Source organism: Macrobrachium rosenbergii, chromosome 52 (assembly GCF_040412425.1).
Source record: "Macrobrachium rosenbergii isolate ZJJX-2024 chromosome 52, ASM4041242v1, whole genome shotgun sequence".
Classification (NCBI taxonomy): Eukaryota; Metazoa; Arthropoda; class Malacostraca; order Decapoda; family Palaemonidae; genus Macrobrachium; species Macrobrachium rosenbergii.
Genome location: NC_089792.1, coordinates 35,067,860 through 35,082,592, shown reverse-complemented (window position 1 = coordinate 35,082,592; position 14,733 = coordinate 35,067,860). Strand labels below are relative to the sequence as shown.

General features: G+C 36.5%; 1 protein-coding gene across 4 annotated transcripts in view; it reads right to left on the bottom strand.

The window, feature by feature from the left end:
- Ac13E (Adenylyl cyclase 13E) overlaps nucleotides 1-14,733 on the bottom strand; it is a 277,289-nt gene that overhangs the window by 24,553 nt on the left and 238,003 nt on the right. For all 4 annotated transcript variants that reach the window (XM_067096065.1, XM_067096068.1, XM_067096066.1 and 1 more), the window contains one exon: nucleotides 3,274-3,373. In XM_067096065.1, the coding sequence (XP_066952166.1) occupies nucleotides 3,274-3,373 (100 nt within the window). The remainder of the gene's footprint in view (nucleotides 1-3,273; nucleotides 3,374-14,733) is intronic.

Sequence of the window (14,733 nt, the reverse complement as noted above, 5' to 3'; positions counted from 1 at the left end):
CCAAGCAGCTGAGGATTGTCCTCCTTAAGTTTACGTGCAGTAAGGGTGGGATTTTGTTGTATCTGACACTTCAGAACCCCCAACATACGAGGGGGGATCTTCCTAGGCCTCCCACTACTATGGCCATGGGGGGGGGACGTCACGGCTACCATTAGCCACAAACTTCTTGATGAGGTTATACACCGTTCTCTGCTTCACTCCAGTCTTAGCAGCAATTTTTTTTTTTTTTTTTTTTTACGTTAAGTTTAACCAGACCACTGAGTTAATATCAACTCTCCTAGGGCTGGCCCGAAGGATTAGACAAGCTATTTAAACTCTCTAAGAATTTAATTATAACTAGTGACTTATGTTAATCTAAGAATTAATTAAGTTAATTAGGAATATTTTATAAATTATTCTATGAATCTTATATTTTAAGTTAATTAGGAATATATTATAAATTGTTCTATAAATCTTATATTTTATCATATAAATGATTAAATTTAAGGAATTTTAAAATATTAAAAAGTGAAAATTTGTCATTTTCTGACAGTATATCTTTAAAAGAATATCTCCTTGGGTTTTAACCCATCCTTGTGATACTGAATCACTATCACATTATCATCATGTGATGTACGGGCTTAGACATCTTCAAACACTGGAACACAAGGCCCCAAACACCGCGCCCCGAAGCAAAACAATGGCAAGATCAGAGAGTCTCGAAAGCAAACCTCCACCCACAAGCTCATCAAGCACACTGACCATCTACAAAAAATGCTGCGGTTTAGTGGAAACATTGTCCCTTAGTAACCAATTAGTCATTTTCTCCCAGTCGATTTTTTCCCCATAGATTTGGAGCATAATCAAGAATCGCGGATTATGGTTGCGATCATAAAATTTGGCAACCCTAATCCACGCAGACTGTATATACATACACACAGTAAAACCCCCGCATTCGTGTCTCACGGTTCGTGGACTCACGCATTCGCGGGTTTCTCTGTGGAACATATCTAGCCATTATTCGCGGAAAATTCGCCCAGTCGCGGTATTTTTCACTGAGAAATATTCACTAATTACTGTATTTTCATATAATTTTCATGAATAAATACTCAGGCATATGCATTTTTACAGGGCTTTTTTGTGTTTAAACTATCAAAATTGGCAGTTCTAAGTGTTTTTAGAGGGTTTTAAGTATTCGCGGATTTTAGCTATTTGGGGGTGTGGGATGCATCCCCTTGAATCTGAAGGGGGTTCACTGTATATATATATATATATATATATATATATATATATATATATATATATATATATATATATATATATATATATATATATATATATATATATATATAAATCATCAATTAAAGAACTATATAGTGTAATATAAAATATAAAAAACACATATAAAAAACCACTTCAGTATGACATTCTCATCAAACTGAAGAATACCATAACTCCTGTTTTGTCTAACTTGTTTAAACCTTTGGTTATCTGATTCATCACCAGAAGTCTGACATTTGTTCATGTTATAAAGAAGGATCTCGTGTCCTTTTACATCTTGATGGGCAGGGACGTGTACCCATTCAGCAAGCAATCATCAAATGATTATTTATTGCATGAAAAATTGCAGGACAGTAATGCTGAGAAGCAGGAATAAAAGTTCTTGAGTTACTGTAAAGTTTGATTTTTTTTTTTGCGATCATGACAAACTTTGCACTAGAAGTACAACTGCTACCAACTATGCCACAAATACTGAATTACTTGACAAGAACCTGGAGAAAACCAAACCTTGACAAGAGAATTTAAGCCACCAGTATAAAATGCATATGGGTCCCTAAAATTTTATACAGAGGTAAGTTACAATCGGAGTACTATATTAAGATTAATTTCCAGGAAGTTATTCTATCTAAATAATATACAGCGGCCCCTTTTCATGCATTTCACATTTCCGCGTCCCACCTTTTTATGCGTTTCACATTTCCGCATTTCATTTTGTGGCGGATTTTTGTGGAACACATTCACTTGTCCGTGGGGGGAAATTTCACTAATTTGCAAAAACTTTCTTCATAAAGCAATATTCACTAATTACTGTATTTTCATGACTAAATATATTTTTTATGATAAAAAATTATTTACTAATTTTTCAATATTAATATTAATGGAAACAGCAAAATATCAATAGTAAAAAGCTAAATTAAAACCCCACAAAATCACAAAACAGGTTACCAATGTACATAAAATGTACATAAACATCTCTCTCTCTCTCTCTCTAAATGCAAAAACTTGTAATTATACAGCATGGAGAACATGACAATATGAATGACAAAGTAATATCACGTGTATCTATAAAACCATACGGTACAGAACACAGAGAGAGAGAGAGAGAGAGAGAGAGAGAGAGAGAGAGAGAGAGAGAGAGAGAGAGAGAGAGAGAGAGAGAGAGAGAGAGAGAGAGAGAGAGAGAGAGAGAGAGAGAAACAGTTGAGGCCAGTCCTGTCGTTCTAAACTACCCACATATTTTAGATATACTCTATAAAGTAGTATACTATCCTAAAATACATACCTGTACAGTAAATATCATTTCAAAACCATCTTACAACACAGGAATATGTCAACATAGTACGTAAAATGCACAGAATGATAGGGGATACTTAAGAGTAACAGTTGTAGGCTGGTATACTTAATTTTGCAACATGACTTTGGAATGATATTAGGGTGTTCTGGGATGATAGTTTGAGGTATAATTGTGTTGGAACTGTCAAGTCTGGCAATGAACTATTATAATAGGCAGTTATAAGAATTTAATGGGTGTATATAACCTACTTAAGAGTAACAGTAGTAGGAAAGTACTGTAATGTAAGGTTCCTTCGGGTGCTTTGGGATAATGGTTTGGGATGTACAGTACTGTATTTTTGTTTGAAATTATATTAAATTGTCTTAGTATGATAATTTATGGCATATTTTTGTCTGAACTATGAAATTAAGCTGTGAAATGCTGAAATAGGCAGTTATTAGCATTTTTGTTTCAAGGGTACAAGGTATTTGGCAGTTATAAGCCAGTTATATGCAATTTTAGAGGGGATTTTTTCATTTCTGCAGTAGGTTCTGGAACCTATTCCCAGGTTAAAATAGGGGGGTGCTATATCATCATGCAATACTTAAGAATCAAGACAAACTTCAAGGAAATGAGTTAAGTGATTAAAGAACACAACTTACCAAAGGAGCTAACTAAAGTGATCAAAGAATACAAATTACCAACAAAACTAAGTCAAGTAATAAAAAAATACAACATACCAAACTTGTGTTCAGCAACAGATGACTGACTTGAGGTATAGTAGCCACTCACACGATGGGTCAACAAATCCCCTGGACTCATACCATTTATGGCAAAAAGCTGGAAAAAATTGAAAGTAATTAGTGTTCACTTGATACAAAATTTCATTCTTACTCTGTGAGAATGTATTTAATCACTAAACATCTGACTCAATATACTACTCATGAATCAGTTTGTTGAAAACATGTGTGAGAACATAAAATAAACTAACCTGATACTATAGTTGGTTTCATTTCATCTGTCCAACAACCATGGGTGAAGATATGGCACATGAGTGTTGGTAGCACATGACTGGCTTACAATCATTTCCTATATCGTTGGCTTATTGTGATAAATTCTTTCAATACCATATCTGAATGTTTATATATACAAAGAACCCACACCCTTTCTAATACAGATCACAAACATGCCAGTTTGCATCGATAATATACCAACACAAGCACACGAAAGACAAACTTATATCAAACAGTCTACTCAGATCAAACACAACAAATGATGAGCTTTTAATAATTATGATCTATCTTAGTATAGTCCAGGCTACATTTAGACCTCTGCTCACATACTGTTCAAATCATGATTTTCTTATCGTTCAAACTTAATTCTATGTTGAATTCATTCCATGCATATAAAAATAACCTTTATTATTATTTACTGCCAGAACATGAACCATGGGCCAACGAAGCTAAGCCTATGCTACTGATTTACCAGATACCTTATTTTACTGTTCTTTTTTTAAGCAGATTCATTCCATTTCAGTCAAAATTACATTTTTTATCATAAACTTTATTTATTCATCGTGTCTAATTATTGTTCCAATTCCCAAGGATTAAAGGAAAAATGTAGCCTAGGCTAGCCTTTTATGTCGTATGCATGTCACCAACACTCTAAGGATGACGGGAACTCAATGGGATTTCAAACTTTTGTTCTATAAGTTATTTGGCTGAATAGTCCTGAAAGTGCTCACTCAATGAGCTATAATGATTTAAATATTACAGAAAAAATTATATAAATATGCATAGTATTTTGAAAATACATTGTCATCATGCCATATATTAACTGAATTTCCTACCTATACTCCTCCCCAGGCCCCAGTAGCTTCACAGACAACAATATTTTATGCTATTTTGAATATTAAACTACTCATGTAATTGACATGCCTGATACTATAAAAATACATTTTTGTTTACCTGAAGTGAGCTACAAAACAAATAGTTTAAAACTCATCATTCGTTTCTTACATCTGAGTAAACTGTTTGTTACAAGGTCGTCATTTATGCACTTGTATTATATTATCAATATAAATTGGCATGCTTAAGATCTAAATAATGCGTGTGTTCTTTGCATATATACACATGCAGCTGTATTACTGAAAAAACAGTTTGCATATTTTTTAACCGTAAGTTAACGATACTGGAAACACTATTTACAGCCAATCGAGAACTAGCTCTGCATATGCCACATGTACCTAAATTACATTGGTGAGTGGACAGATGGAATGAAATATGACTATAGACATATGTTTGATTATCCTAACTTGCACACACACATATATATATACTACAGACAGTATGGGCGAACATATACTACCATCTGAGACTACAAATCCATATCTGACAGGTGTCAAAGAGGGGTAAATTCATTAGTGCTAGTGGGAAATCACAATATATACTCAATGGCATACAGACTGTTGGAGACTACAAATCCATACCTAAAAGGTGTCAAGGGGGAGGGGCAAAAACTCATTAGTGCTAGTGACCCCCGTACATATCTACTGCCTTCCTTGAAAATTTAAACATTTTACAAATTTCTTTTGAAATTATAGGATCAAGTTTATAAATGCCTTGACTGATATTCATATTACGGCCATTGAATCTAGCTTTATAAAAGAAAGCTACATTCAATGATAGTCTCTTCCACTGCATGATAAAAACATGCTATCTTTTTTGTTCATTCCCAGTTGATAGTATGATTCCACTGTTCATCTGTGCATATCTTACACATTTTTTTAAGGCTAAAAAGACAAATTCACAAATACTAAAATGACGTGGACAAAAATAAAATAAAAAGATTAAATTACTAATGGTGCACTCATGATTTTTTGCTCTAAGAAGCAAACTGAGATATGAGCTGGCACGTTCGTAATTTTTTGCTTTACGAAGCAAGCCAAGATTTGAGCTATGAGCCAGCGAGCCTGGGAGACACCATCTCCCAATGCATCCACCATTGTCAGCACCAAGCTGCCCAAGCCACGGAATCTAGTACAGTTCATGTGGTTACCTTGCCGTGCGAGCATCTCTGCAGCACCCTGTAGCATTCCTTGCTTTGTTTTCTGGCTCTGTCTGTGTCCTAAGAAAGTGAGTGTCAAGACCAGTGCTGAGAAGAAGAAAAGGTCAATTACCTTGGATATGAATTCAAGTTTATTGAGGTCCTCTTCTTTCCACCCAACACCACCCCTATCCTGCAGCCCATAGACCAGCAGGTGATTTCAAATTTCAAAATGCTCTTCACCAAGCACCTATTCAAGCACTGCTTTGAGGTTACGAAGGCCACAAACCTCACCCTCCAAGAGTTCTGGAAGGATCACTGAAATATCATGACCTGCCTCAAAATTATCGACATGGTCTGGCAGGGTGTTACGAGGAGGACCTTCAACTCAGCATGGATGTAGCTGTGGCCTAAGGTTGTGTCCGAATGAGGTTTTCAAGGATTTGAACCAGATGAGCTAATGATGGAGAATATTGAGTCCCTCGGGAGCGAGATTAAGTAATTGTTGGGAATGTGGGGGAAAAGTGTAGTGCTTACTGAAAAGAAACACCCTGAAAAAGTTGCAACAGGTCATGCATTGGAGCTGTTTAATAACACTTGCCTAGCTCATTTTCAAAAAATTTTGAAAGACATGAAGAAACAAACCTCCAAGGACAGGTTTTTAGCAAAACGCCCTGCACGTGAAAGCAAGGAAAATGTGGCAAAAAAGGCAAAAGTCATAGGAAGACAATGATTAAAAAAAAAAGTTTTTTAAAGTAGCAATAAAGTGTAGCATAGTGTGTAAGTTAAATTTAGCAATGCAGCATTAAGAGTGTAGCGAGTAAGTTAAGTCAGCAATAGAGCACAACATGAAAAAAGCTCCTCTGCCAATCTCCTGCCTCCCACCACCACCCTCTGCACCCACTGAGACACTCACTATCCAACTCGTCTCACTGCTCCACCTCCGCCAGCGTGTTTGTGTGATCTTCAAGGTAAAGTACACTTGATAACACCAGTTTATTTCTTTCACATTCACTTTTATTATGTATTATTTTTTATATATTCTTTATTTATAAAGTGCATTTTTCTATTTAATAACACATGAAAAAAAACTGGTGTGTTTTTTGGGGCCTGGAACAGAATAAAAGTATTTCCATTCTTTTTCAAGGTAAAGTACACTTGGTAACACCAGTTTATTTCTTTCATATTCACTTTTATTATGTATTATTTTTTATATATTCTTTATTTATAAAGTGCATTTTTCTATTAATAACACATGAAAAAAAACTGGTGTGTTTTTTGGGGCCTGGAACAGAATAAAAGTATTTCCATTCTTTTTCATGGGGAAATTCGATTTGATCTACGAGGAAACTGAGTTATGAGCTTGATCACGGAACGAATTAAACTCGTATGTCAAGGTACCAGTGTAGAGTGACAACAAAGGGCACCTTGGGGTTCCAGGAACACTAACGACATGTATAAGAGTGTGGCAGAGGACTGGGAGTTTAACTGGGAACAATCATTTCATAAAGAGATTCAAGAATTGTCAGAAATTCCTTGTTCAAGGCTCTATCCAACATCTTAAAATCATCATATTTTATTTTATGTTTACATTTATAAGCATGATCTTGTATGTTAGAGAATTCATGGTTCAATAGTTTAACCCCTTTTCTGTAACTAACACCACAATGAGAACCTATTTTCACCTTCAGTAAACTCTGTCTGCAACCAACATATGTCCCAAATTCACATTTAAGGCAAGCACATTAAACTGGAGCTCATTAAAATCCTTAGGTTTTGTTTGTATTTAAATAGAGAGCCAACTGTTAGCAGGTTTTTAACTGCTGGAATAGCATTGGTGATTTTTACAATTCTGCTGAACAGAAGATATATTTTGAAATAAAAACTGTGTTTAAAAATTTTTTACATAAATTCATCAAAAATGTCTGAAGTTACATTATTTCCTCATGGAACAGAAGATCAAAGTCAAAGTGAATTTTGAAACCTAAAATAAAAAAAAAAGCAGCAGCTGTAAAAGTTATATCCCATACATGTAAACATTTTTTTTCTAAAAACTGTGGCATTAAAATGACCATTACTCCCAAAACTAAAATGTTTAAAAAGAATAGCTTATTATTTTTGCATTCAATGGTAAATTCTACATTTTGATGTATACTATTAACTTTTCTAAAAAGCTATCTGCAAGGCCCCAGCCTCTGAAACACAAAAAAGGTAAAACAGTGGATGGTATGTCAATGAACAGTTATTATTATTATTCAGAAGATGCACTATTCGTATGGAGCAAGCCCATAGGGGCCATTAACTTGAAATTCAAGCTTCCAAAGAATATGGTACTCATTAGGAAGTAAAAGAAGGTAAAGGAAAAAGCAGAAAGAAGACTCACTAACTAAAAAGAAAAAATAAATGCATAAATAGATAAAAATGTGTTAAAATGCAAGGAGAACTGTATTAGGGTAATAATGCATTGCATCTTTGCTTGAACTTACTCAAGTTCCAATTGCATGACATCCTCTGGGAGACTGTTCCAAGTCCAACAATGTGAGGAATAAAGGACCCCTGGAACTGAGAAGTTCTACAGCAAGGCACATTTACTGCATATTGGTGTTGCTGTTCAGCAAATCTGGTTGCTCTCGGCAGGAAAAGGGAATCGGAGGTCAAGTAGGAATGTGAAAGATCTCTATTACAACACAACTTATGAAAACGTGACTAACAAGAGACCATCCGTCGATGGTCCTAGTCATATCTAAAAGAGATAAATCTCTGGCAGAAGCAGACATCCATTCAGTGAGAGCAGCAGTATTCTAGTAAAGGAAGGACAAATGACCTAAAGCAGCTTGCATTGATTTTATCACTGTTGTAAACATATGAGGCTTTATGAACAACACCTACCTTTTGTGCTGCATTTGCTGAAACTTTTATTAGATGTTTCTCAAAAGTAAAATGCGAGTTAAAAGTTACACCTACAATACTGTAGTTAAAGTTTCAGATTCATTGGCAAAGTCCCATCCACCTGAAGGGGAGGATGGGGTAGAAAATCTGTATGAGATCTGCTAATCAATAGGGTTTTCGTTTTACTGGAGTTCAGACTCATACCCCACAATCTACACCATTCACTGATCTGGTCCATGTCCCGATTGAGGCTGAGGGCAGCTTCATTTCTCGTAAGTGGTGACTTTACTACACACACAAGTATTGCATCATCGGCATACTGAACAATCTTGTTTTCCAGGCCAACAGCCATATCACTTGTATGCTCGTACACCAAAAATAATAGTGGACCAAGAACACTACCCCGTGGAACACCGGAAACAATAGGTCTTGGACCAAAGATCCCATCAACAGCAACTTGCTGCTGCCTACCTGTAAGGAATCTTGAAGTAATCCTAATACATATCCAACCACTCCAAGATTCTGAAGTTTATAAATAAGTGCTTTATGATTTACTAAATCAAAATCAGCACTAAAATCTATTTGAAATACTCTGCACTCAAAACCTTTATCAAGGTTCTCTTGCAAATGGCATGTCAAGTCTAAAAGAGCATCACAGGTACCTAACTGCTTTCTATATGCATATTGACTTCTTCTTTTAACATGCTTTTTCCCATTTTTTGTATGGGGTAAGCACGATGCCTTCTTTGAAGGACTTTGATTTGGCTTTGGGGTAGACCGTAGTCTCGATCGGCTGCCCTGCCTGACATCGCTTAGACCCCGTACATGTATCGTACCAAATCACCAGCTCCCTTTCTCCCAGCAGCAAGGAGAGTTAAGCGGTTAGGTCAACAGTTCGAGACATGTGAGGTGTCTGTTATGTTTTTAGAAGATGTTGGATTGTGTGTGTATTAGTCTGTAACACCCATTTGCTTTTAGCAAACCTATCCGTTTATTACATACATAATCCTGAGGTGTCTACACGGATAGCAAAGTGTCCGCCTCTCTGACCAGTCGGCTGCAGATTTGAACCCGTGCCACAGACCTCTATGAAGTCCGAAGCTGCTGCTCTACCGACCTGGTCATCGAGGCTCTCTATATGCATACTGACTAACAAGTAACAATCCTTTAGATTCCACACACTTATGTAGTGGCTTAAAAAGTTTTTCAACAACTCTGGAGAGCACTGGGAGAATAGAAATTGGCCTGTAGTTGCTGCAGTCTGCAGATATCTACTCTTTGGAACAGGGACTGTATTACTGAGCTTGCACTCATTCGCAAAGACCTATGTCAACATAAAAATCTATAGAATCTATTAATCTTGGGAATCAACATAGTAGAAAATTTTTAAAAAAACAAAGATTATAAAGAATTTCTTAATATCCCTAAAGCGAAGCACAAATTTTGTAAGAATAGGTTCAGGATGACAAGTATCAAGGAGAGGGACATCCTCAGCTGAATGCTTAGCTTCAGAAGCTTGATGAAGCAGTTCAGCCTTTTCCCTAGGCCCAGTAACCAATATACCTTCATCTGTTAGTAGTGATGGAGTGGAAAGCCAGCCTGGCCCAAAGACAGATGATGCCAATTGGTCCACCACAGATGAGGCTGAGTAATTCCTTCAAGTTTCCTCTTCAAGGAATTATTGTAATTTCTCTTGGCTGATGGTAAGTTCTATTCACAGCGCAGCAAGACTCAACAAAAATAGTGTAATTTTCATTTAAACGATTTCATCTCCATGTGTTGAATTTGGTCTGTTTGTCAAGGTAAGCTCGTCTAAATGTATCCTGTATATGATGACCTTTCTAGGGACATAGCTTATTAAAATAGCCATCAACATTTCATTTAACCTATTCTTGGTATCCTACTGCCATACCATCAATTTGTTTGTAAGATGTACCATTAAAAATTAACAGTATCCAGCACTGCCAATTGCAAAAACTTTTTAAATTCCGATGTTAAAATTGTTAAAAATGGCATCATGGGTCATAAAAATCTTATCTAAAATAACCTGAATGGTATCTTCCACACGTACATTAGTAAGCGATTCCACACCCAAACTAACCATTAACAAATCGGAATCCTGACGTAAAACTACTTCTCTAAGCTAGTGAATTATTTAGGCTGTGGTTATTTGATGTTAGAGGAGCAAGCAGAGGTACCAAGAACTTAGCCAGTTTTAATTCGGGGGGTCATACGAGGCCAAGATAGGTCTGGTAAGAGTACCTTCATTATGTATTTTAGGAAGCCCACAAAAGATACCATAAGAGGCCCCTCTGTGCTATATAAAGACTGGTCCTCATCATGGTTTATAACATTACTATCTTTTAAATATTTCAGAAAACCGTTCATGCAATCCTCACTCTTAAAGATGGTAAAAAATCAGGACATCTTACTTTTGAAATTTTTGATTTGTCATTTAAAATGTTTTCCACTTTTTCAATATATTTGCTTTTTTTTTGGATAATTAACTTTGCCTCTGTCTGGTCTCATAGTGTGCAGATCCTTGTTATTTGCCAGTTCCTTTAAAAAGGTCAAATCTTTCTAACTTAAGAATGGTTTCCACTGCACTGTCAATGAATTCAGTCTTTTGGGCTAATATGTACCTACATTGCTGTACTACTGCTCATAACATCATTACTGTAGAGATTTTTTTTAAGCACCTTAGAACTATTTATCTCTAGATTAAAAAATCTCCACTTCAGCACTGAATACAGTATTGTCTCTTCATACACAAATGCAGCCTGCCCAGGAAAAACCTCACGTACAGAATCAGTTACATTCCAACTTATTTTATGACCTGGAAGTACCCTTGCCTTGCATCTGAAAGACATTTTTTTTTTTATCCTGATGCGAGTCAGATAATTATTTCTGTGTAATATGTGCTCATGTGTTCATTAATTCCAACATATTCATGCTGAAGAGGTAATTTGAATGAAATGGTCCCAACTGGGTCAGTGGTGGGTCAGGAAGTTGGGTAAAATTTGCTGGTACGTTAGACAGCAGCTTGCCCAGGAAAAACCTCAGGTACAGAAGTACTTAGGTTCCAACTTCTTTTATGACTCGTGTGATTCAGTTGGTAGCACCCTTACCTTTCACTTGAAAGACCTGGGTTCAACCCCGATGTGAGCCAGAAACTAATTTTTCTGAAACATGCTCATGTGTTGATTAGTTCCACGATTAGTTCCACCATAATAATGCTCAAGTGGTAACATGAACAAATGTTACCAAATAAGTAACTGGTGGGTTGGCAAGTTGGGTAAAACTTGCTGGTATGTTAGGCAGCAGCCTAAACTAGGAAAACCTAAGGTACAGAAGTAATTAAATTCCAACTTCTTTAATGACTTGTGTGATTCACTTGGTAGTGCCCTTGCCTTTCATTTGAGAGACCTGGGTTCAATCCTGATGTGATGTATGATTGTAGTATAATGACTATTACAATAATAACTGCACAGTAAAAAGGTTTAACCCAACCTGTAAGCCTCAGACTTGAAAAACTTTCTGATGGATGACCCAAAAGGATTACTTTTTTAATGAGGGACAGTAAATGTGAGGCAGTATTTGGAGTTTAAGCGACTCCAAACTGGATTACCTAAGGAGAAAGTTGAAAAGAAAACTGCTGAAAAGTTAATGGATGCAAGGCGACCTAGAGTAAAGGTAAGCTAAAAAATATTTTTTGCACTCCCAATGACATACAATGCATAGCAGACAAGAAAATATTGGCAAATGGGGGTTAATGACATGGCTACATGAATGCTAGTTTACATACTGGCTGAAATGTCATCAAAATTTAATTAAACGGGCTATAAAAATAAAAAAAAACAATCAGATACCATTAGAAGTATGAAATGTCAGTACAAAGAACTGCTCTTGAACACAATCTGATAATACATAACAGAGATTGATGTCTTTAACTGCTCTATCAATGGAACCTTGTACAGTACAGTAGTTTGATTTAAAATTCAAGAAATGAGAAAAATGAGAGCAAACACAACACTTACACTCAAGTATCACGTGATATTTCAAGCAGCCCCTTATTACAAACTGCCAGGAACAAACATGAGATGAGCAGACTTATACATATCAAGGAGAATAGTACCACAACTTCCTTGTGCCTTCTTGCATTTACACTAAGTAAGAATGCAACATATAGTTCCCAATCAAGTAACTCGAGACAGAACCTTCTTCAATCCCCTCCACTACTACTGATCTGAAGTTAATTCAGTTTGGATGTTCTAAAAACAGGGACCACTGGTTATAACTGGTATGCTGCACAAAAGTTAATGTATTCATAGAAACTTTTCTCAAATTTAGCAAAACAAAAGAAATATAAAGACAGATGCAAGGACCTGCACTTTTTGTGGGAAAGAACAGTCTAAATGAGAACAAAGGAAAACCAAGTTGTACAAATTTAAAGTTTATCAAACAATGTACAACTGGATCTCAAATGAAACAGACAAACCCCATAATAATAAGAGGGAACCAAAGGAAATCAATATTACAAGCAACATCCATACATCATCCACAGGAGAGAAAGACAATGTTTTTTGTAGACTTGACGTGGATCCTTATCCATACAGTAATTATAAATAGAGTAACAATAGTGTTGGCAAGTTATACACTAATTTAAAGAGACCAATAAACTGATTTGTTCTTACATCAAAGATGAATCTGAGACAGCCAAGTAGGATACAAGATGTAGATGAGGGGATGCTTGAAAGAACTAGTACTACCCACAGTGTGCCATGCAAGTCACACTATAGATGAAAGCTTCTAAGGGAAAAGCTACAAAATATTGTATTCAAAGCTGGCTTAGTGCGAGATAAATGATGCTGCCCTGAAGAAATATGGACTGTTACGAGTGCCAGCCATTCAAATACTACAGCAGTTTCTGAAGTGCCTTAACCTCTATAATACTTTGTGTACTATATTTCACGTCTTCTTTTGTAGCTACAACAACACCAATAAAGAAAAAAATGAACAACTATACAGTAATTGACTTAATTACACTATGTGAAGAATTTCACTTGCATGTACAGGCAGTCCCTGGGTTAAGACGATTCCAGATTACGACGTTCCAAGTTTATGACGGTTTTTCAGATATATTCATCAAAAAATCCAGTCCAGTTTACGATGCTTGTTCCGAGTTTACAACGCGCCCTGCTTATGAAGTTCAACGTTTACGGCATTTTTCAAATACATATATTTATAAACAAATCTGTTTCTGGTTTAACAGTATTTACCGAAAATCAGTTTCTGGTTACAATATAAAACACATTCCAAGATTTCAAAGTTTTTTCAATGATTTTTACACCGCGTTGTAAGCGGAACTAGTTTTCTGATAACAGCTGTGCTCTGTATTTAACTACATTGGTAGTTGACCGGACAGTGACCCTCCTGTGTCGAGCACACAGGCACTCGTAACAATACTGTACCAAACAATCAGTCACTCGCACGTTTGCCTCCGCTACGCTAGGTTCTCTGCACTACATTGTTGCTTTTCATTGCTGCAGTTTTCATTACTGTACCTCTACTATGGCTCCAAAACGGCAGAGTACTTCATCTGCTGCTAGTGCATCAAGGAAGAGGAAGAGCATCACCATGGAAGTTAAGTACGACATAATTGAACGTTCGGAGAAGGGAGAGAGTAACACTGAGATAGATCGTGCCTAGGGCCTCAGTAGGATGACGGTTGTGACCATAGTGAAGGACAAGCAGTGTAATCTGAAGCATGTTCAAGACGTGCACCAATGAAGGCGACAGTAATTAGCGTGAAGCAACGAAGTCAGAATGTGGTGGAGATGGAGAAATTATTGTTGATCTGGCTGGAAGACCAGAAACAACAACGTGTTCCAGTGAGCCTAAGTGTGATTTAAGAAAAGGCTAGGGAGCTGCACATGTGGCAGTATTGAAGAAGAATGGGGAAGGCAGAGCTAGTGAAGAATTTCCTGCCAGTAGAGGTTGGTTTAACATCTTCAAGGCTCGTGCAAATTTGCACAATGTGAAGTTACAAGGTGAAGCTGCTAGTGCTGATAGTGTAGCAGTAGAAAGTTTTCCTAGTGGTTTGGCTGAAATAATCAGGGAAGGTGGTGACACTGCTGACCAGGTATTTAATGTAGATAAGACAGGGTTATTTTGGAAAAGAATGCCAAACCGCACATACCTTTCCAATGAGGAGAAGTCAGCACCAGGCCATAAAGTTGGTAATGAGAGACTGACTTTACTCTTTG